The 23486-nt window shown below is 44.6% G+C and overlaps 1 protein-coding gene across 1 annotated transcript in view; it reads left to right on the forward strand.

Annotated features, from left to right (window-relative positions):
* aplp2 (amyloid beta (A4) precursor-like protein 2) overlaps nt 1-23486 on the forward strand; it is a 249202-nt gene that overhangs the window by 66249 nt on the left and 159467 nt on the right. Inside the window, 2 exon segments of the mRNA XM_072486858.1 lie at nt 16619-16792; nt 17028-17157. Coding sequence (XP_072342959.1) covers nt 16619-16792; nt 17028-17157 — 304 coding nt within the window.

Consider the following 23486-nt stretch of genomic DNA (forward strand, 5'->3'; position numbering starts at 1 on the left):
ACTGGTACCAGCTCTGAAATCCTCCATCCATTCTTCCTGGGGCGAACCTATGGTTGTTCCTGATTGGGGACCCCACCAGGGCTCCCCGCACCCCTCTCTGGCGCCTCCACTGTCCCCAGATATTCAATGTTGCCGCCACCACCGGGTTCGTGGTAAACTTTTTAGGTGAGATAGGTAGCGGCGCCGTCACCAGCGCCTCTAAACTCGTCCCTTTACAGGACTTTCTCTCCAGTCTTTTCCACGCCGCTCCCTCACCCTCCATCATCCATTTACGTATCATTGCCACATTGGCGGCCCAATAGTAATCGCCCAAGTTCGGTAGTGCCAATCCTCCTCTGTCCCTACTACGCTGAAGGAACCCCCTCCTTACTCTCTGAACTTTCCCTGCCCACACGAAGCTCGTGATGCTCCTGTCTATTTTATTAAAAAAGGTCTTGGTGATTAGTATAGGGAGACATTGAAATACAAATAAGAACCTCGGGAGGACCATCATCTTAATTGCTTGCACCCTGCCCGCCAGCGACAGAGGCTGCATGTCCCACCTCTTGAAGTCCTCCTCCATTTGTTCTATCAACCGTGTCAGATTAAGTCTGTGCAAGGTTCCCCAGCTCCTAGTGATCTGAATCCCCAGGTATCGGAAGTTTCTTTCCACTTTCCTTAGCGGTAAGCCTTCTATCTCTCTACTCTGGTCCCCTGGATGTATCACAAATAATTCACTCTTCCCCATGTTTCGCCTATACCCCGAGAAATCCCCGAACCCCCTCAAAATTCGCATAACCTCTATCATCCCCCCCCCGCTGGGTCCGACACGTATAACAATAGGTCATCCGCGTATAACAAGACTCGGTGTTCTTCTCCCCCTCTAATCACCCCCCTCCATTTCCTGGAGTCTCTCAACGCCATGGCCAGAGGTTCAATTGCCAACGCGAACAACAATGGAGACAGCGGGCATCCCTGTCTTGTTCCCCTATATAGTCGGAAATACTCCGATCTATGTCGACCTGTAACTACGCTTGCTGTTGGAGCCCCATAAAGAAGTCTAACCCAGCTAATAAACCCGTTCCCAAACCCAAACCTCCTTAACACTTCCCATAAATACTCCCACTCCACCCTATCAAATGCCTTCTCTGCATCCATTGCCGCCACTATCTCTGCCTCCCCCTCCGCTGGGGGCATCATTATCACCCCTAATAGTCGTCGCACGTTAACATTCAGTTGTCTCCCTTTTACGAACCCTGTCTGGTCTTCGTGCACCACCCCCGGGACACAGTCCTCTATCCTCGATGTCAGTACCTTTGCCAACAATTTGGCGTCCACGTTCAATAATGAAATGGGTCTATAGGACCCGCACTGCAATGGATCTTTATCCCTCTTCAAAATTAACGATATCGTCGCCTCCGACATCGTCGGGGGTAGAGTCCCCCCTTTCCTGGCCTCATTGAACGTCCTCACCATCAACGAGGCCAACAAGTCCACATATTTTCTGTAATACTCCACCGGGAACCCGTCTGGTCCTGGGGCCTTCCCTGCTTGCATGCTTCCCAGTCCCTTAATAACCTCGTCCACCCCAATCGGTGCCCCCAGGCCTACCACCCCCCGCTCCTCCACTTTCGGGAACCTCAATTGGTCCAGGAACTGCCGCATCCCCTCCTCTCCCTCTGGGGGTTGAGACCTATACAGTTCCTCATAGAAGGTCTTGAACACCTCATTTACCTAGGTCACTTCCTATAGTGTGGTGACCAGAAGTGCGCACACTACTCTCGCTGTGACCTTTTATACAGTATTTTATGCAACTCCATCAGAGCCTCCCTGCTCTTACATTCTGTGCCTCAGCCAATAAAGGCAAATATCTCATGCTGCCTGAACCACCTTTTCTACCTGCCCTGTTGCCTTCAGGGATCTATTGACACGGACCCCAAGGTTCCTCTGATACTCTGTACTTCCCAGAGTATTACCATTCACTGTGTATTCCCTTGCTTGTTAGTCCTCCCAAAGTGCATTGTCCCACACTTTGCAGTGTTAAATTCCATTTGCTACTGTTCTGCCCATCTAATCAGCCTGTCTGTATCATCCTGTAATCTAATGCTTTCTTCTTTGCTCTTTACCGCACCACCAATTTTTAGGTCATCAACTTAATGACCGTACTTCCTACTTTCACCAGATCATTTATGAACACTACAAACAGCAAGGGACACAGCAGCGATCCCTGCAGTACACCACTGGACACCGGCTTACAGTCACAAAAACAACCGTCGATCATCACCCCCTGTCTCCTACCACCAAGCCAATTTTGAATCCTATTTGCCAAATTGTCCTGGGCCATGGGCTCTTAGCTTCTTGACCAGCCTCCCATGGGGGACCTTGTCAAAAGTCTCAAGTTCATGTGGACGGCATCAACTGCACGACCCTCGTCTACTCACTTGTCACCCTCAAAAAATTCAATCAAATTTGTTGGACGTGATCTACCTCGACAGTCCTTGCCACTCCAAGTGGAGATTAATTCTGTCCCTCAGAATTGTTTCCAATAATTTCCCTACCACTAATTTTAGACTCACTGCCCTGTAATAACCTGATTTATCTCTACTTCCCTTCTTGAATAATGGCACACATAAGTTGTCCTCCAGTCCGCTTGCACCTACCCTGTGGCCAGAGAGAATTTGAAAATTAGCATCAGAGCCCCTGCAATCTCCTCCCTTGCCTCCCACATCAGCCTCGATACATCTTGCCTGGGTGATTATCTCCTTTTAATCCCACTAAAACCACTGACACTTCCTCCCTCTCAATTCTGATTTGTCCAGTTATATCACAGCCCCCCTCCCGGTTTTCCATACCAACATCATCCTTCTCCATAGTGGACACAGATGCAAAAAACCGAATTTAATACCTCACCTACGTCTTCCGGCTCCACTCACACATTGTGACTTTGGTCCCTAATGGGCCCTACTCTTTCCCTGATTACCCTCCTGCCCTTAATATGCTTACAAAACATCTTGGGACTTTCCTTTATTTTACCCGCCAGTGTTTATCATCTCTCTTCCTTTCCTAATTGCTTTTTTAAGTACCCTCTGTACTTTCTATGCACATCCCGGGCTTTCACTGTTTGAGCTCCCTGTATCTTCCGCAAGCCTCTTTTTTTTTTCCTTATCCAATTCTGTATATCACTTGACATCTGGGGTTCTCTGAACTTGTTGGTCCCACACTTGTGGGTACAAGCTCTATTTCCCTTTTGAATGATTCCCATTGATTCTGATGAATCTTGGGAGAGCCTCTGACTCATAATGTTGTGCTTTCCAGAAACCAATTAACGACATTAAATGGGGCATCCAATGATAATGCATGAATAACACAATCTTTTATAATTGTGCAGATTAGCCAGAAACTTGGGGAGAAACGATTTCTCATGAATTTTGAATTTCTGCAAGTTGCTGATTGATTTGGGTTGTTTTGTCATTAGTCAAACAAAAGTTACATATTACTCTTGACCTCCCTGGAATTTTTATTAAGTTGGTGCATTTTCACAGCCATTAAGCCTGCCGCATAGCTAAATATTGTAATTAATAGCATAAACACCCCCACCTCATGATGTGAGAATGGTTAATGCCAGTTTCTTTGTCCTAGAAAGTGGACAATTAAAAGTGAGCAATCTTGAGAAGTGATTCACTGCAATTCTAAAATTGTACAATTTTAATGTTTTTAAAAAAAGTTTCTTTTCCATCCTTTTCTCTCTGAATTCAATCTTTCCATATTTCTTTATTTCTGATTTGTATTTGATTTGACTCGATTTCACCCTCCTTTCTCAATTCTTTGTTTCTTAACTTTCAGTTCTGATTGATTTAAGGAGAAATATGATTGTTCTCATTGTTCCCAGATATCCTTGTGCTCCTGTTATCAGCTCGCAGATCACTGTGCAGGGGGGTGGATGTCTGTCTATTTGGGCGTGCAGTGAGAGATGCTGCATTATTGGACATTATGGGTGGTATTTTAGCTCAGCACTCGCATATCAACTGGACCATTTCTTTGCTTAATTTCCTCTTGTAGATAAAACTACCTTTTTGTATTTTGATAGTATTTCACTGTGTTATTTCTGTAGCACCTGTGGATCCACCAGAGCACAGCTTTTGGAAGGGTGGAGAGACAGGGTTTAAAACATCAAGTTTCAGACTTTGTTAGCTGCCAGTGAGTGTCTAGGGACAGCCCATAGATAATTTTGCTTCTGATTTTACTCTTCCTCTCGATCTCCCCTTGATGTCAGTGAGAGTAATATTGAAGAGGTGACCAGTTCAGTGATTGCACCTGTGCTCCCAACACATTTTATCAGTCCATAACTAGGGTAATATTTCCAGACTAGGTTGCTACTCTCTCAATTAACTCTGAATGTTTCCTCCTAAATAAATCATTCCATTTAACCCCTTTCATTGTTCACTGAGCAGTGTGGTGGTGTTGTACAGTCTTACTGCCAAAGTTAATCATTTCATTTCGAGAGAATATTATATACCAAAGTCATCTGATTAAGACCTTGAATAGTTGACTTTGAATATCATAGGTCAAGGGTACCATTTGGAATTATCTGTACAATCTGCTGTGGATAAGAATCTTTGCATTACAAAAGTGACGAACTACCTTCTTAAGTACCCTTTTAAAATTCATTCATGGGATGTGTGGGCCGGCATTTACTGCCCATCCCTGATTCCCCTTGCGAAGGTGGTGGTGAGCTGCCTTCTTGAACTTCCACAGTCCACGTAGAAACACCCACAGTGCTGTTAGAAAGGGAGTTCCAGGATTTTGACCCAGTGACTGTGAAGGAATGGTGATATAGTTCCCAGTCAGGATGGTGAGTGGCTTGGAGGGGAACTTTGAGGTGGTGGTGTCCCCATGTGTCTGCTGTCCTTGTTCTTCGTGACGGTGGAGGCCACAGGTTTGGAAGGTGCTGTCGAAGGAAGCTTAGTGTGTTCCTGTAGGCATCTTGTTTATGATACACGCTATTGTCATTGTGCATGTATGTTGGAAGGAGTGAACGGCTAAGGTGGTGGATGGGGTGCTAATCAAGAGGGCTGCTTTGTCCTGGATAGTATTGAGTTTCTTTAGTGTTGGAGCTGCACTCATCTTGGAAATAGGAGTGTATTCCATCTCACTCTTGACTTGTGCCTTGTAGATTGTGTACAACAGGCCTTAGAGAATCGGCAGGTGAGTTACTCACTGTAGAATTCCCAGTCTCTGACCTGCTATTGCAGCCACAGTATTTATATGGCTGATCATTCCCCGCACATCTCCACTGAACCTGTCCCCCCTCACCTTGAACTTGTGCCCCCCTGTAATTGTCAATTCTGCCCTGGGAAAAGCCTACATCTGTTCACCCTATCTATACCCCTAATAAATTTATAAACATGAATCAGGTCGCCTCAGCCTCCGTCTCTCTAGGGAGAACAATCCTAGCTTATTCAATCTCTGGTAATCTCAGGTTTACATCCTGGTAAACTTTTTAAACTGTACTCTCTCCAAAGCCTCCACGTCCTTCTGGTAGTGAGGTGACCAGAATTGGACACAGTATTCCAAATGTGCCCAAACCAGCGTTCTATATAACTGTAACATAATTTTCTAGCTTTTGCACTTGATACCCTGTCCTATGAAGGCAAGCATGCCATATGTTTTCTTTACCATCATTTCCATCTGTGCTGTCACTTTTAAGGATCTGTGGACCTGCAATGCCATTGAATATCAAAGGGAGATGGTGGAGTCTCTCTTCTTGGAAATGGTCATTGCCTGGCACTTGTGGGACGTAAATAATACTTGCCACTTGATAGCCCCTGCCTGAATGTTGTCCAGGTCTTGCTGTATGTGGACTGCTTCAGTATCTTTGACGTTGTGAATGGTGGACATTGTGTTAAATGTTTACACTTCATAGGCTGGAAAGTGCTTTGCGATATCCTAAAGTCATGCAAGATTTTATATAAGTGCATGTTCTTTTTTTGGAATGTATTGTGGGTATTGTTTGTGTTCCAAGTCAGGACATCTCATTACTGAAAGCAGTTCACACTCAAGTGATGACAGTTCATACGGCAGTGGCGACCTGCGAGCAACATGGCTATGTTGTATTTACGGAATTGCCACCATTGTGGGGAAACTATAAAGCTGAGACACCCATTAGTCTGAAGTTCATAGCTTATTCCTACTCTGCTTGAACTGACCCGATAAAGCATTTTACTATTCCTCATGTGCTGTGTTGGCAATTTAAACCTTGTAAATGCCTTCACATTTGGGATAGTGAGAGTCGTGAGTTGGTATGGAAACTGCTGACAGTCACTCACGAAATGAGCAGTTGCCAAAGTGTGGTATCGCTCAATATAAACAGACTCCAGTTTTACCAGAATAAGGATTTGAAATTTGAACTCTAGTTTTTGTTCAAATAATTTCCGGAAATGTTTGGCAGAATCTGATGGAAGATGGAGCAAATATTTAATCAGTACATCTAAATCGATGACTAATGAATCCCGGGGTTATAGATATGCTGCAAATTTCTCCGCTCTTTGCACCAACTGTAGGCAAAAATATCAAGATCATTATTATTATTAATAAGTCAGTCTATTATTTGTGCACCTCAGCTACTTAAACTTGCTTCACCTGAAGACTTCAGGTTAGTCTTTCTTCCCCGTGTGAAATACAATGGGATATCAAACAATCTAATCGTAAATCTTTCATCTAGAACATATTTTTGTTTGTTATAATTCTTGTTGTCATAGTATTGCTATGACACACTTCTCCATTGACAATCAGCACTGAAAGGAGAGTGAATGTCTGAACCAATACCAAAGGAAGCAGGTAGAGCACTGCTCATAAGCGACAGTGATCACCTGACCAGTCAGGACAAACCTAGTAAATAAAAATAAAGCAAAAATGAATCTTGCAGATCGTTCAAAACTTTTTGGAAAAATATCATTGGCCATGTTTTACTAATCACAATTGCTAATCTCCAAAAAGAAGTTAGAAACAAAAATATAAAGCAAAATAATAACACTTGCTCATTTCATTGTTTCTTGTCTTTTAAGTATTGTTTGTTTATAAGCCTTTATTCATGCTATAAGGTGTGGAGATGCCGGCATTGGACTCGGGTAGGTACAGTAAGAAGTCTTTTTGTTGAGCCTGAGGTACCCCATCTTGATGAAATGCCAATGAACCTTCAGAAGTCATGCATACTGCCAATGGCAAAGGCTTATAAACAATAAAGTTGCCATAGACCCAGATAACCAGAGGCTACTTTCCCTTTTGGGGGGGGGGGGGGGGGGTGCTGACTGGTGATGATTTAACCTGAGTATCAGGTAAGTCGCCTGATGAAGGAGCTGCGCTTCTAAAACTAGCGATTCGAAACAAACCTGCTGGACTTTAGCCTGGTGTTGTAATACTTCTTTCTCATGCTGCACGGTTATTCATGAAGGCCCAGCCTGCTCATCTCCTCGCTTGAGGCGTGGTGATACTCAGGTTAAATCATCACCGCGCCCCCCCCCCCCCCCCCCCCCCCCCAAAAAGGGGAAAGCAACCTATGGTTATCTGCATCTATGGCAACTTTATTGTTTATAAGCCTTTGCCCTGAGTTATGACTCTGAACTGAATCTGAACATTGGCACTATGCATGACTTCTTAAGGTTCATTGGCATTTCATCAAGATGGGATACCTCAGGCCCAAACAAAGAGGTTATTTTTCAGAATTATTTGACTAACTGTTGTGCGATTTCTCTTTACTATGCTCTTTACTCTAACTCTGTTCCAATTAGGGCAATCAGTGAATTTGCCTTCTTTCTGTATTGTCTACGTCCGAATGCTTAGAGTCGCCAGGTATCGAAGGATACCACCACAAGGTTCAACCGGCTATCGATCAAAGAGCCAAACACCAGTTAGTTAGTTCAAGGTCAAGAGTATTTTATTTACAGGCAATCAATCATGCAACATAAACACTACTAGTTAACGACACCTATTACGAAGACAACCTGTACTTAACTTCGGGCACCCGGCTTAGGTCAGGAAACAGTGGCCGCTGTTCAGGATCTCTTGGGTTTGAAGTGGTAACTGCTGCTCGGCTGGGCTCGTCCTTCTGGTAGTGGGCGTTGAACTCGAATTTGCTTCTGGTGTTGCTGCAGTTGGCAATGGCCGTGACCGGGGTACCAAGGTCAAAAGAGAGCGAGCATATGGCGAACTCTTCCTTTATACTTGGGCGCTTGCGTGCTCTTTTGGGTGGTCCTTCGATTTGGGCCTTACTAATTGCGTGATCCCTGATCACTCCGTTCGATTCCTTAGCCAATAACTTTAACTTTCCAAATATTGATTGGTCGAACAGTTAGGATGGGACAGTTTTTGTACAGTGTGTGCAGGAGGGTTTCCTGACACACTGTGGATAGGCTGACAAGAGGGGGGGCCACATTGGATTTGGTACTGGGCAATGAACCGGGCCAAGTATTAGATTTGTTTGTGGGAGAGCACTTTGGAGATAGTGACCACAATTTGGTGTCTTTCACTATTGCAATGGAGAGGGATAGGGCCATACGGCAGGGCAAGGTTCATAATTGGGGGAATGGTAATTATGATGCGATTAGGCAAAAATTAGGGAGCATAGGATGGGAACAGAAACTGTCAGGGAAAGGCACAAGTGAAAAGTGGAGCTTGTTCAAGGAACAAATATTGCGTGTCCTTGGTAGGCATGTCCCTGTCAGACAGGGAGGAAATGGCCGTGTGAGGGAACCATGGTTCACAAAAGAGGTTGAATGTCTTGTCAAGAGGAAAAAGGAAGAGTATGTAAGGATGAGAAAACAAGGTTCAGTAGGGTCGCTTGAGGGTTACAAGGTAGCAAGGAATGAGCTGCAAAAAGGGCTTAGGAGAGCTAGGAGGGGGCATGAGAAGTCCTTGGCGGGTCGGATCAAGGAAAACCCCAAAGCTTTTTACTCTTATGTGAGAAATAAAAGAATGACAGGGTGAGGGTAGGACTGGTCAAGGACAGTAGTGGGAACTTGTGCATGGAGTCAGAAGAAATAGGAGAGGTGTTGAATTAATACTTTTCTTTAGTGTTCACCAAGGAGAGGGGCCATCTTTTTTGAGGATGAGAGTGTGATTCAGGCGGGTAGGCTGGAGGAAGTAGATGTTCTGAGGAAGGATGTATTAGCAATTTTGAAAAACCTGAGGGTCAACAAGTCCCCATGGCCAGGTGGGACATACCCAAGGATTCTTTGGGAGGTAAGGGATGAGATTGCAGAGCCTTTGGCTTTGATCTTTGGGTCCACGGGGATAGTGCCAGAGGACTGGAGAGTGGTGAATGTTGTTCCTCTGTTCAAGAAAGGGAATAGGAATGAGCCTGGTAATTATAGGCCGGTTAGTCTTACTTCGGTGGTCAGGAAGATAATGGAAAAGGTCCTGAAAGATAGGATTTATGACCATTTGGAAAGATGCAGCTTAATCCGGGATAGTCACCACGGATTCGTGAAGGGTAGGTCTTGCCTCACAAATTTGATAAAATTCTTTGAGGAGGTAACTAAGTGTGCAGATGAAGGTAGAGCAGTTGATGTCGTATACGTGGATTTCAGTAAGGCGTTTGATAAGGTTCTCCATGGTCGGCTCATGAAGAAAGTAAGGAGGTGTGGGATAGAGGGAAATTTGGCCAATTGGATAAGTAACTGGCTATCACATAGAAGACAGAGGGTGGAAAATCTTCAGACTGGAGACCAGTTAGCAGTGGTGTACCACAGGGATCAGTGCTGGGTCCTCTGCTATTTGTGATTTTTATCAATGACTTGGAGGAGGGGGCTGTAGGGTGGGTCAGTAAATTTGCTGATGACACCAAGATTGGTGGAGTAGTGGATGAGGTGGCGGGCTGTTGTAGGCTGCAAAGAGACATTGATAGGATGCAGAGCTGGGCCGAAAAATGGAGTTTAACCCTGATAAGTGCGAGGTGTTTCACTTTGGTGGAAAAAATTGAATGCTGCTTCCAGGGTCAACGGTAGGGTTCTGAGGAATTGTGGAGGAACAGAGAGATCTTGGGGTTCATGTCCACTGATCTCTGAAGGTTGCCACTCAAGTGGATAGAGCCGTGAAGAAGGCTTATAGTGTGTTAGCGTTTATTAACAGGGGGCTTGAGTTTAAGAGCCGCGGGGTTATGCTGCAACTGTACATGACCCTGGTGAGACCACATTTAGAGTATTGTGTAGCAGTTCTGGTCACCTCACTATGGGAAGGATGTGGAAGCATTGGAAAGGGTGCAAAGGAGATTTACCAGGATGCTGCCTGGTTTGCAGGATAGGTCATATGAGGAAAGGTTGAGGGAGCTAGGGCTTTTCTCTTTGGAGCGGAGGAGGATGAGAGGCGACTTAATAGAGGTTTATAAGATGATGAGGGGAATAGATAGAGTGGCCGTTCAGAGACTATTTCCTCAGGTGGATGTAGCTGTTACAAGGGGGCATAACTATAAGGTTCAGGGTGGGAGATATAGGAGGGATGTCCGAGGTAGGTTCTTTACTCAGAGAGTGGTAAGGGTGTGGAATGGACTTCCAGCTGTGATATTGGAGTCGGACACTTTAGGAACTTTCAAGCGGTTATTGGATCGGCACATGGAGCACACCAGAATGACAGGGAGTGGGATAGCTTGATCTTGGTTTCGGACAATGCTCGGCACAACATTGAGGGCCGAAGGGCCTGTTCTGTGCTGTACTGTTCTATGTTCTATGTCCCGGTAGCTGGAGTACGAGTCCTTTGTGTTGGGGGAGATGGGCCATCACCAGCTAATTGGCCTGATTAACATGCTAATGGGACGGGGTTTCGATACCGTCTGGACTTTGCTGATGAATATGCATTTCAGGCTCAACCTGCCTGACTCTTGGCTTGTCCATTTTACCCATCAGTCTTTGCGAGTTGCTCTGTGCTTATTGGAAGTGGCCATGTCGGATGGCTACAAAGTCGAGGAAAAATTTCGAACTTCATATTCTGTTGAAGTTTATCTATTTTTTTTCTAAAATAAATTTAAGAGTCCCCAATTCATTTTTTCCCAATTAAGGGGCAATTTAGCGTGGCCAATCCACCTAGACTGCACATCTTTAGCTTGTGGGGGTGAAACCCACACAAACACGGGGAGAATGTGCAAACTCCACACTGACAGTTTCCCAGAGCCGGGATTGAACCTGGGACCTCGCCACCGTGAGACAGCAGTGCTAACCACTGTGTCACTGTGCTGCCCTGTTGAAGTTTATATTAATGTATGCTTTAAAACAATGTGTTTCAGGGGAAAATGGCCCATCTCAGACACGTAATACATAACGAGCCAAATTTTCCAGTCCCCAGATCATCAACTGAGATGTGAGTTGGGACATGGAAGTCCTGATGAGCGGACCTCCAAGGGAATTGCCTGGGGAGTTTCAACTTCAGATGGGAAACTCTTGAGTTGCCGACTTCTGACAATTAGGCAATACTTAACTGGGTAGTTACCCAGCCCAGGAGATGATAGATTAAAACCCAGTTAAACTCTTGGGTAAGTACATAACTGGCCCTTCCAATGAAACCCCCCCCCCCCCACCCCAACCTGCTGACTACCCTCTTGACTCAACTATTAGCCCCATCCCCATACTCTCTTGTCCACCTACCTATTCACTCGCCATTCACTTGCATCCAGGATGAACATTTAAACTTTCATACTGCATTGAATGAGTGCCATGTCTTAACTTCCCTCGACTCTACTATGACCTGCACTCTGTATTTCTTGAGCAGCTAGGTTTGGAGGACCCAGCCAGTAGAAATGTGGAGCAGGCAAATTTCTGCATAGGGTCCTAATCTGATGCTGATTGCCACTCAATAGAAAGTTCTGGGCCAATGCAGCTGCAGCAGAAGTACGAATTATAAACTTTCTAGTTATTTTATTCTCAATCAAGTAACAACTATTGGTAATGATAATAGCACCATTAATGTAGTAAAATGTTGCAGCGTTGTTCACAGGAGCATTATCAAATAAATATGACACTGAGGCACAAAAGAAGATATTGGCACAGTTGACCAAAAGCTTGGTCAGATGGGTAAGCTTTAAGGATGAAAGAGAGCATTATAATACCGGAGATTAACGCCAAGGCAGCTGAAGACATTGGATGAGTGCAGACTTCTCAGAAGGTTGCAGGGCTGGATGAAATTAAAGATATAGGGAGTGGCCTGATATATATTACAAGAACACTTGTAGCTAAAGCTATAAACAATTTATTATTATTAACTGTGGGTCAAATGTATACAACACAACAGATGAATAACAGTATGAACATGCACGAACAACTTCTCTCTTCCAGCTGCCGGGTCGTCTGAGGTCACCTGACTCTAACATTCACTTATACACTAATGAGACTCCTAGTGGTCAGTCGGGAATGACAACACAAGCATGCTATCACTACCCCTTTCCTTTGAAGGAATAAATTAATACATTATCGTTAGTATATTTACATGTGATGTCATTAGCCTCTGAATAAGAACATTAAGCATAGTATGTACAAATAGACCAAATCTACAAATTGAGTCGATCAGGGTTTCCTCTGACTCTGGTTGATCTTCTTAAAGTTGGACCGTGCTGCTCAGAACTTGTAGATTCAATGTTCTCCATGATATTCTCATGCTCAGGAACTGCTGAGCTATCTGACACTGCAGCTGACGTGGATTCTGACGTTAGATTGCCCTTAGTGTCCAGAAGGTTAGGTGGGGTTACTGGGTCAGGGGATAGGGTGGAGGCATGAGTTTTAAGTGGGGTGCTCTTTCCAAGGGCTGGTGCAGACTCGATGGGCCGAATGGCCTCCTGCACTGTTAATTCTATGAAAACAAACCCATCCTCTGTCTGTACATTGTAGGAACGAGGTGCTGCTTCAAGTACAATGGCTTTTCTCGACCAATTGCCTGAATCTTCTATTCATACAATGTCATCACTACTCAGAGATGGTAAAGTTCTAGACACTCTATCATCGAACTACTTTTGTTTTGCTTTAATGTGTTGTATTTCCTGCAGTACCACTGCATTTTCCTCCTGCATTTCCAAGTATGGAAGTGTGGTACGCAACCTTCTATTGGTGAGTAACTCTGCTGGCGATCTATCATGTGACAATGGTAACGCTTTGCAACATGATTTTGTGAGATATGGATCAGATTGGCTGTCCATTGCTTTGTGTGATGATTGTTTTATAATATGTACACTTTTTTCATTGAGATCTTTGGGGTCCATGCCTATACGAGCATCACCATTTTTTTTTGTTTCACACATACCATGGAATTTACCCCATTGGTAGATTCTTTATCTTGATAACTTGTGGTTTAGTATCTGATACAGGTGGTCGGGTAGAAATGAGATTGACATGCAGATCTACATCTTCAGCAATTTCACTACTAATAGTTTGTATCGGTACTTTAAATAATGCATCTTCTTTAAAGTGTATCTCGTTGGCGAATGGTAGTGCACTAAAATCGATGAACACATAGCTGAATTTGGTGATAATGTTCTCAGAATCGCTGGAGTGTTGATCCAGTCCTTTGTGGATGCTGTATGCCAACTGCATTAGACCTAATTCTTCGCAGAACTGATCACCCAATAATGAATCCAAGCCCTCGGATACAATACAGAATGGGACGGAATAAACTGTGTTCTTCACCAAGCACCGGAACATTTCATGCTTGAACCATTATAATATCTCAGCATGGTGGCGCAGTGGTTAGCCCTGCTGCCTCATGGTGCCAAGGTCCCAGGTTCGATCCTGGCTCTGGGTCACTGTCCATGTAGAGTTTGCATATTCTCCCAGTGTTTGCATGGGTTTCGCCCCCACAACCCAAAGATGTGCAGTGTAGGTGTATTGGCCACGCTAAATTGCCCCTTAATTGGGTACTCTAAATTTTTTTTAAAAATAATAATAATCTCTCGGCTATTTGGGGATTTCTTCTAATCGGCTGAATTTTCAGATTCTTAAATCAGTCATGCTGATTAAATTGGCTTTGGAACCAGTGTCTAACTTCAAGTGGACCAATGTACTGTTTATTTCAAGTAGCAACAACCATTTGTCCTCATCAGCCATATTTATTTTAAATGGAGCATCAGTTTGCATTTTGTTAAAGTGCTGGAGAGTTTATTGGTCTCTGCAAAAAATTCTTCTCTGCAATTACTCCCAACACACAATGATGTTTCCTCACTGGAGACTGTGTCTTCCACTGTGCTGACTGATCTGGGGTTGAGCTTAGAGTAACAATTCTGAGCAAAGGGATTTTTTCCTTTGCATCTTGAACAAAATTTGCCAAATGCTGTGCACTGCCTTAATTTGTGCCTTTCACCACATCTTTTACACGGAAATACTTTGTCCTAATCTTTAACCTGTTTGTTGGTGCGTGAGGAGCTGCAGGAGTTTTCCCGCCTTTTAGGAAAAAGTGTGACAACCAGAGTGTTTTCCTCCAAGAAGGCGCCGCCATTACTGGGAAATATTTCAGAATGCTGGGCTGCTAGCTCGTGAGCATGACAAATCTTCACTGTTTGTTCCAAGAACAGCTCCGATTCCCTCAGCAACCATTCCCTCAGCTTATTTTCATTCCCACCAAACACAATTTGGTCCCGAATCATAGAAGATTCCACCGTAGAAAACTTAGAGGTTTTAGCCAGAGTATGGCGATCAGGGGATTTTCACACAAACTTCATTGCAGTGTTCATGTAAGCCTACTTGTGGCACTAATAAAGATTATTACTATGGGCAGCAGAGTTTTGAATTACCTCATTTTTACAATTAGTGAAAATGGAAGTCTAACAGAAAATGCATCAGAATCATTCAGTCCAGAGGAAGCAATGCATTAGATCAGCGTTTGACAGTAGCTTAACTAAGGCAGGGGCATAGTTGGGCATCTCTCTGTGCAACTCTCACTCTCTCTCTCCCCACCTGAACCCTCCCCCCTCTGCCCAACTCTTCAGCAAGGGTATAGAGAACATGGACGAGGAAGATTCGAGACCTGTGAGACTGATTTTTGAACCAAGGCTCAAGTGGCTAAACTTTCTTTTTTGCATGTAGAAGTTGTTGAAATACTGTCGTGGGTAGTTTTATGAAAATGTCAGCAAGCTATTTAACATGGATATTCAACCTAGACATGGTCAAGGATTAGAAAGATCAAAAGAGAGTGAAGGCATGATGTAGATTCCGAAACATGGCTGTGGTTATTTGACCATTAAAGGAGAGCTGTTGAGCAGAAGTTTAAATTCTGTTTCCACTAGATTTCACATCTCCAGGTTTGCATACACTGATAGTTGTGTTTTGCTTGAGGATTTATCCACTGAGATGACAGCACTGAGCTAATTAAAAGCCTCAAAACTTGAGTAGCCACTGAGAAAGAGCAGTCTTTTTGGTCTTGTTGTGCTGTATGTTTGTCACTATTGAGTAAACATAGCTTGAGGATTGGTTAGTTGTGATGACTCCAGTACCTCCCAACATGTTACTTCAGTGATGGATTAGAGATTAACTTGCTGAAAACATTTAACCGTTTGGAGATGTGGAAACAGCAGATTTTAGAAGAAAAGGTGGATGTTGAGAAGATGGGAAATGAGATTATATAAGAAGATTTGCTAATTTGATGAACTCTCTGAGATTGATTGAAAGGACAGCTGGTGTGAGAGAGATTCTACAGCAGTTCATGTGTCCGCACCGCACAGCTGCTTCAATAGTTGTTGCAATTTCTATGTAATCTCTCTGCTGTCAGCGTGGAATAAACTGGAAATTACAGAGGCAGTAGAGAAGTTGGAGAAAATTTCTTGACCGCCTCGAATTTAGCCAAAACGAGGGTGCTTGAGATTGTGTTCAGACAGGAGAGCCCCACCTTGTATAATAATATATAATATAATAACCTTTTATTGTCACAAGTATGAAGTTACTGTGAAAAGCCCCTAGTCGCCACATTCCGGCGCCTGTTCGGGTAAGCTGGTACGGGAATTGAACCCGCGCTGCTGGCCTAGTTCTGCATCACAAACCAGCTCTCTAGCTCACTGAGCTAAAGCAGCCCTTGGACATGGCATGGGTGATGCTTGTTTACTAATGCACTCCGCATACCATTTCCTGCAAAAGCTCTATTTTAAACAGCTGTTGCGATATTTTGCAACACAAATTCAAATGAGAAACACCTGTTTTTAAACAGCATTGGATTGATATGTAGCGGTTAAATTAACTGGACAGGATAACCCCGCGTCGTGAGAAGATAGCCAACTACAAAGACTTCAACATCAGCAATAAGAACACATCTCTCTGACTCCCATATTTTAATCCTTATCGTTTTACCCCTTTCCCTTCCTCTGTGTGCACCTGTCTTGTGTGTATTTGGGGTTGAGGGTGGTACGGTCAAAGGGGAAGTGATAGTTTTGCAGGCCATTATTCCAGTAAGTAAACAGTTATTGTGTTTTTACTTACACATCTGGTGTTTGTAAGTCATTGGAGCAGCCTAGGGCCAAAGATCTTGTAACTTTATAAGAATTATTGGTTAATTCACTTTATTGGTTGCGACTCCGGGTCAAGGAGGGCTGGAATTGACCCTGCCCTAGCCCAAGGTAACGTAACAATATTCCTCGGTAAAGAATCACTGGTGAGGAGGCTGACTGTTTTTGGTTCCTTTTCAGGCATTGGCAGCCAATACTGGAGCTGGATTTGCAGTCGCAGAGCCACAGATTGCAATGTTTTGTGGGAAGCTGAATATGCATGTCAACATTCAGACTGGAAAATGGGAGACTGACCCTTCAGGAACCAAAAGCTGCCTAGAAACCAAGGAAGAGATTCTGCAGTATTGTCGAGAGGTGAGTCTAAGAATGTCATGTCGTCAGAGCTAAAGTTTACTATACTGAGGCACTACCTGTCCTTAAAAAGCTGGAACCATCAGCCAGCGACCACAGTTCTGCAGTAGGTGTCTAGATTGGATAATGCTTCCCTTGACTCAGTTGATTTTGTGCATCTGATTAAAATGCATTTGCCATGTTCTGTTTCAAGAGTCTTTTGATATAATAACCTCCATGAATTTTATTTTTTTGTTAGGTTTACTCAGAGCTTCAAATTACTAACGTGGTGGAAGCCAATAAGCCAATCAGCATTGAGAACTGGTGTAAGGTGGGAAAGAAACGTTGCCGAGGTCATGATCATGTGGTGATTCCTGTTAAATGCCTGGGTAAGTACAAACCCACCTTGTAGCAAACAACAGCATAATATACAGTTGCCATTTTTAAATTGTGTTTTTCACAGCCAAATAACAGGAAAGGTTGCCGCAGTGACAATATTTACTTCCTTTATACTGTTTTATCCTGTGTACCATTAGTAGGTTCTCATTTACAAAGTTAGTTCGATATCTGTCTTGCTGGGTCGATGTCGCAGACTCTTGAAATAGTTTCACAATAAGAAATTAATTAAACCAATGGTTTTGGCCAGCCTACGAACACTTCTTTATTCATTCATGGGAATGAGTGTGTCACTAGCTATGCTAACTGTGATTGCCCATCCTAATTATCCTCTGGTGGTAAACCACCATAATGAACCTCTCGGATGTGAAGTTTACGCCAAATGGTGAATTTCAGATTGTGAAATTCTGCCATTGGAAATATTTTTCCAACAGACCACCACCTCCTCTCCACAGCCTGACATAACACGAGAAGTGAACCATCAAACACAGGGTTTGTACTGCTTGTGCCCGATCCCACCCATTGCTGATTGGCTACCGTGCCGAACTTGCCAGATTCCCCAGTACCTCTTTGCTTGCTTGCCTCATGTGAGGAGATTTCTGCTTGTTGGACTTGTGGCAGGTTTTGTTGTTACGACAGAAGACACGGCGGGCACTTTGCCCAAACCTGGAACACCAAGTAACAAAGTAAAGCACCTGCCTCTATGTTATGTTACTGACCTGAGAAATTGCCCACTCTGAATATTAAAACTGGAAACAAACCCCAGCAATGCCAGAATTCAGTGGCCCCACGTGCTCACCTGACCTGTGTTTGTTCATGTTGGCTGTCAAGTTAAGGAAGCACAACCTGTTCTCATCATTCTGCTATCACTAATACTTCAGTAACTTCTCAGGGCACAGTCCTATGATCAATCACTGCAGTGAACACACATCTAAGTTCTAAAAGAGCATCTAATAATGACTTGAGTTTTTTCAAACATTTAACACTTGCCTGTCAGAATCATAGCATTTACAGTGCTAAAGGAGACCATTCAGCCCATCATGCCTGCACTGGCCCTTGGAAAGAGCACCCTACTGAAGCCCATGTTTCCACCCTATCCCCGAAACCCAGTAACCCCATCTAACCTTTTGCACACTAAGTGGCAATTTAGCATGGCCAATCCACCTAACCTGTACATCTTGTATAGAGGCCTGTAAAATAATAAGGGGCATAGATAAGGTAGATAGTCAACACCTTTTCCCAAAGGTAGGGGAGTCTAAAACTAGAGGGCATAGGTTTAAGGTGAGAGGGGAGAGATATAAAAGGGTCCAGTGGGGCAATTGTTTCACACAGAGGGTGGTGAGTGTCTGGAACGAGCTGCCAGAGGCAGTAGTAGAGGCGGGTACAATTTTGTCTTTTAAAAAGCAATTAGACAGTTATATGGGAAAGCTGGGTATAGAGGGATATGTGGCAAATGCAGGCAATTGGGGCTTGCTTTGTGGTAAAAACTGGGCGGCATGGACAAGCTGGGCCAAAGGGTCAGTTTTCATGCTGTAAACTTCCACGACTCTATGGTTCATATTCTGTCATTTTATTTATTTATTACAATTTAGAGTACCCAATTCATTATTTTTCCCCCAATTTGGGGGCAATTTAGCATGACCAATCCACCTAGCCTGCACATCTTTCGGTTGTGGGGGCAAAACCGACGCAAACAGGGGGAAAATGCGCAAACTCCACACGGACAGTAACCCAGGGCCGGGATCGAACCTGGGAGCTTGGCGCCGTGAGGCAGCAGTACTAACCACTGCGCCACCATGCTGCCCTTTATTTTGTCCTTTTATAATGAGGTAACTGGAAAGTCAGCATCCCAACTAGATCAGGTGACTGCTACATTTAGAGCCCAAAAATGAGCCTAACTACATTCATCTTGTGGTATGTTTACAATTCCTGTGTGTCAGGTGATCCAGTATTTATCGGTCCAAAGATCCCAGTTTACAATAGTTTAATAGGTAAATAAAATCCAGTCATTAAATCACTGCAACTGCAGTAGTCATTAAATGGTTGCTACTAGCATTTGATACCATTGCATAGAACATAGACACAAATACTTTGCATGATTTTACTGATTTCTTTTTTGACCCGGCGTTCATAAAATTCTTTGTCCTATGTGTTGAACTGTGGGTATATTGAAATGCTTTAGTGATTTGATGCAAATGTATTGGTCCACAGTCTTGAGGGTAATAGACGGCAGGTGATGTTTCTACCCACAATAATTCCGCCCATTTGAAATGGTTTAGAAGCATTTGCATTCATGACATATCATAGTGTTAGAATTCTTTGATTCCTTGTAGCAAAATTATAGCCCACTTAGTTAATTCATCTGAGGAAAGTGGTGGTGTGCCAGCCCCTTGAACTGCTGCAGTCTGAATGATGTAGGTACACTCGCTGCTGTTAGGAAGGAAGTTCCAGGATTTTGACTGAGGGAACGGCGATAGAGTTCCAAGTCAGGATTCGTTCGAGACTATGCACCTTTATTTTTGAAAATATGAGTTTTCAACTTTCAACTGACTGGAGCTTTCGAAATTTAAAATGAGGCCAAACAAACTGCTTAAAAAGGCAAGGCCACGTTGCAAAGTGAAACCATCCTCGGGGGAATGTGAAGGGAGACACATTTCCTATCAATCAGATATCCATTGAAACTCTTAAGTGCCTGAAGAAAATATATTAAAATTGCAAACTACTGGATATTGAAACAATGGCTGCCAGAGACAGACCGAAATCAAACCTGTTGGAAATACACAGTGGGTGAAGTTTTTAAGGCAAGGCTGTCAGTCACTTGAGGAGAGTTAGTAAGTGACACAGACAGTGCCAACATAGCCTTCAGCAGAAGAAACATCTGAGGGAAACATGCTCTCTTCCCTTCTCACTCTGGAATTAGTGTGTTGCTATTATGATCCCTGACCAGACCCCAGCAGTGGCTAGGAAACTGGACGGAAACCTCAATATTTTATTTTAATTTTGTAAGACTGTGAGGAAAGGATACCTCACTCCAGGAGTGATTTCACGCAAAGTAGGGATATGGTGCAAGAACAAAGAACAGTACAGCATAGGAACGGGCCCTTCGGCCCTCCAAAACTGTACCGGTCATATCACCCCTGGGCAAAACCCTCAGCACTTCCTTGTGCCATATCCCTCTATACCCGTCCTATCCATGTATTTGTCGAGATGCCTTTTGAACACCGTTGATATATCTGCTTCCACAACCTACCCTGGCAACGCATTCCAGGCACTCTCACGCTCTGTGTAAAAAAACCTGCCTCGCACATCTCCTCTAAACTTTATCCCACAGACCTTAAACCTATGCCACCTGGTAGCTGACCCCTCCACCCTGGGAAACAGTGCCTGTCCATCCACTCTATCCATGCCCCGTATAATCTTATAGACCTCTATCAGGTCACCCCTCAACCTCCGTCAATCCAATAAAAACAGTCCGAGTCTATTCAGCCTCTCCACGCAGCTAACACCCTCCAGACCAGGCAACATCCTGGTAAACCTCCTCTGTACCCTTTCCAAAGCCTCCACATCCTTCTGGTTGTATGGCGACCAGAATTTGGCGCATGACTGGCCAGTTTTTATATTTGATGCCCCGCCCAATGAAGGCAAGCATTCTGTATGTTTTCTTGACTACCTTGTCCACTTGTGTTGCCACTTTCAAAGATCTGTGGATCTGCATGCCCAGATCTCTCTGACTTTCTATATTCCTAAGAGTTTTGCCATTTACGGTGTACCTCCCCTCTATGTTCGATCTACCAAAATGCATTACTTCACATTTATCTGGATTAAACTCCATTTGCCATTTCCCTGCCCGTCTCCAACCTATCTATGTCCTGCTGTATCCTCTGACAAACCTCAACACCATCTGCCACTCCAACAACTTTGGTGTCATCCATGAACTTACTAATCAGACCAGCTACATTTTCCTCCAAATTGTTCATGTATACGACAAACAACAGGGGCCCCAGCACAGATCTCTGTGAAACACCACTAGTCACAACCTTCCATTCAGAAAAATATCCTTCTCCTGCGACCCTGTGCCTTCTGTGACCGAGCCAGTTCTGTATCCATCTTACCACCTTGCCTCTGACCCCGTGTGACTTCACCTTTTGTACCAGTCTGACATGAGGCACCTTGTCAAAGGCTTTACTGGATTTCATGTAAATAACATCCACCGCCCTCCCCTCATCAATCATCTTTGTCACCTCAAAAAACTCAATCAAGTTAGTGAGGCACGACCTCCATTTCACAAAGCCATGTTGTCTATCGCTGATGAGTCCATTTGTTTCCAAATGGGTATAAATCCTGTCCCTGAGAATTCTCCCCAAAATTTACTTAGTACCGACATAAGGCTCACCGGCCTATAGTTTCCAGTATTATCCCTGCTACCTTTCTTAAACAGCGGTACCACGTTAGCTATTCTCCAGTTCTCTGGGATCTCACTTGTAGCCAACGAGGATACAAAGATGTCAGTTAAAGCCCCAGCAATTTCCTCCCTTGCTTCCCTCAGTATTCTGGGGTAAATCCCATCTGGCACAGGAGACCTAATACCACCTCCTTTTCGATGTCAACATGACCCAGACTGTCCACACACCCTACCCAAGAATCATCTTCCACAAAATCCTTTTCTTTGGTGAACACTGATGCAAAGTACTCATTTAGTACCTCGCCCGTTTCCTCTGGCTCAACACATAGATTCCACTCACTGTCCTCAAGTGGTCCAATCCCAGGGCAGCACGGTGACGCAGTGGTTAGCGCAGCTGTCTCACGCGCTGAGGTCCCGGGTTCGATCCCGGCTCTAAAACTTATGGAATTGTGGTCACTACTCCCCTACTGAAACCTCAACCACCTGTCCAGCCTCATTCCCCAATACCAGGTCCAGTAGTGCCCCTTCCCTAGTCGGACTATCTATATATTGCATCAAGGAGCCATCTTGGATACATTCTTCCCATACCCTCCAACGGGTCCGAAACATACAGCAAGAGGTCATCGGCATAGAACGACACCCAATGTTCCCTCTGTCCCCTCATAATCCTCCGCCGACCCCAACGGCTCTTTGGGCCAGCGCAAACAGCAACGGCGATCGCGGGCTCTCCCTGCCTCGTACCCCCGTGTAAGTCAAAGCTTCATGAGCTCATATCATTCATCCTTATCCTCACCCTTGGGGCCGCATACAGCAACCACACCCATGTCACAAATCTTAGCCCAAACCTTCCCAAAACCTCGAACAAGTACTGTCACTCCACCCGATCAAATGCCTTCTCCGCATCCATGGACACCACCACCTCCTGTACCGGAGCCCCCGATGGATTCATCACCACTTTCAACAGCCATCTTATATTACTCGTGAGCTGCGTGCCCTTCACGAAGCCTGTTTGATCTTTTGCAGCCAACCCCGGGACACAATCCTCCATCCTCCCCGCCAACAACTTAGCCAATACTTTCACATCCGTGTTCAATAATGATATGGGCCTATATGATCCACATTCCACCGGGTCCTTCCCCTTTTTCGGGATTAATGTGATTACTGCCTGTGTTATCATCGCCGGCAACTCCTCCTTCTCCAGTGCTTCATTAAACACCCCCAACAGATGTGGTGTCAGGTCCGTCACATATTCCTTCTAAAATTCCGCCGGCCCAAAGGCCTTCCCCGACTTCATACCCCTGATACTATCCAGAACATCCCTCAGCCCCAGGGGCTCCTACAACGCCTGCCTCTTTGTTTCCTCCACCTGTGGAAATTCCAGCTCTTCCAGAAACCACACCATGTCCCCCTCCTCTCCCCCCCGGGTCCACCTCATGAAGTCCCTGATAGTACTCCCGAAACACCTCGGTTATCTTCCCTGGCTACGACACCACATCCCCAGTCCTTTTGTTCAATATTTCCCTGGATGCAGCCTGCCTCCGCAGCTGATGCGGCTCGCCTTCTCCCCATATTTATATTGCACCCCTCTTGTCCTCCGCAGTTGCCCTACCACACTCCCCATTGTCAGCCTGTCAAACTGCCCTGCAACTTTTTCCTCCTCGCCAATCCCTCCAGAATGGGCACCCTCTAATATAATAATAATCGCCTATTGTCACAAGTAGGCTTCAATGAAGTTACTGTGAAAAGCACTTAGTCGACACATTCCGGCGCCTGTTCGGGGAGGCTGGTACGGGAATTAAACCCGCGCTGCTGGCCTTGTTCTGCATTTCAAGTCAGCTGTTTAGCCCATTGTGCTAAACCAGCCCCTGTCCACCTCCACTATCTCGCTCACTAGACAGTCATGTTCTTCCTTCCTTTCCC

Source organism: Scyliorhinus torazame, chromosome 21, assembly GCF_047496885.1.
Source record: "Scyliorhinus torazame isolate Kashiwa2021f chromosome 21, sScyTor2.1, whole genome shotgun sequence".
Classification (NCBI taxonomy): domain Eukaryota; kingdom Metazoa; phylum Chordata; class Chondrichthyes; order Carcharhiniformes; family Scyliorhinidae; genus Scyliorhinus; species Scyliorhinus torazame.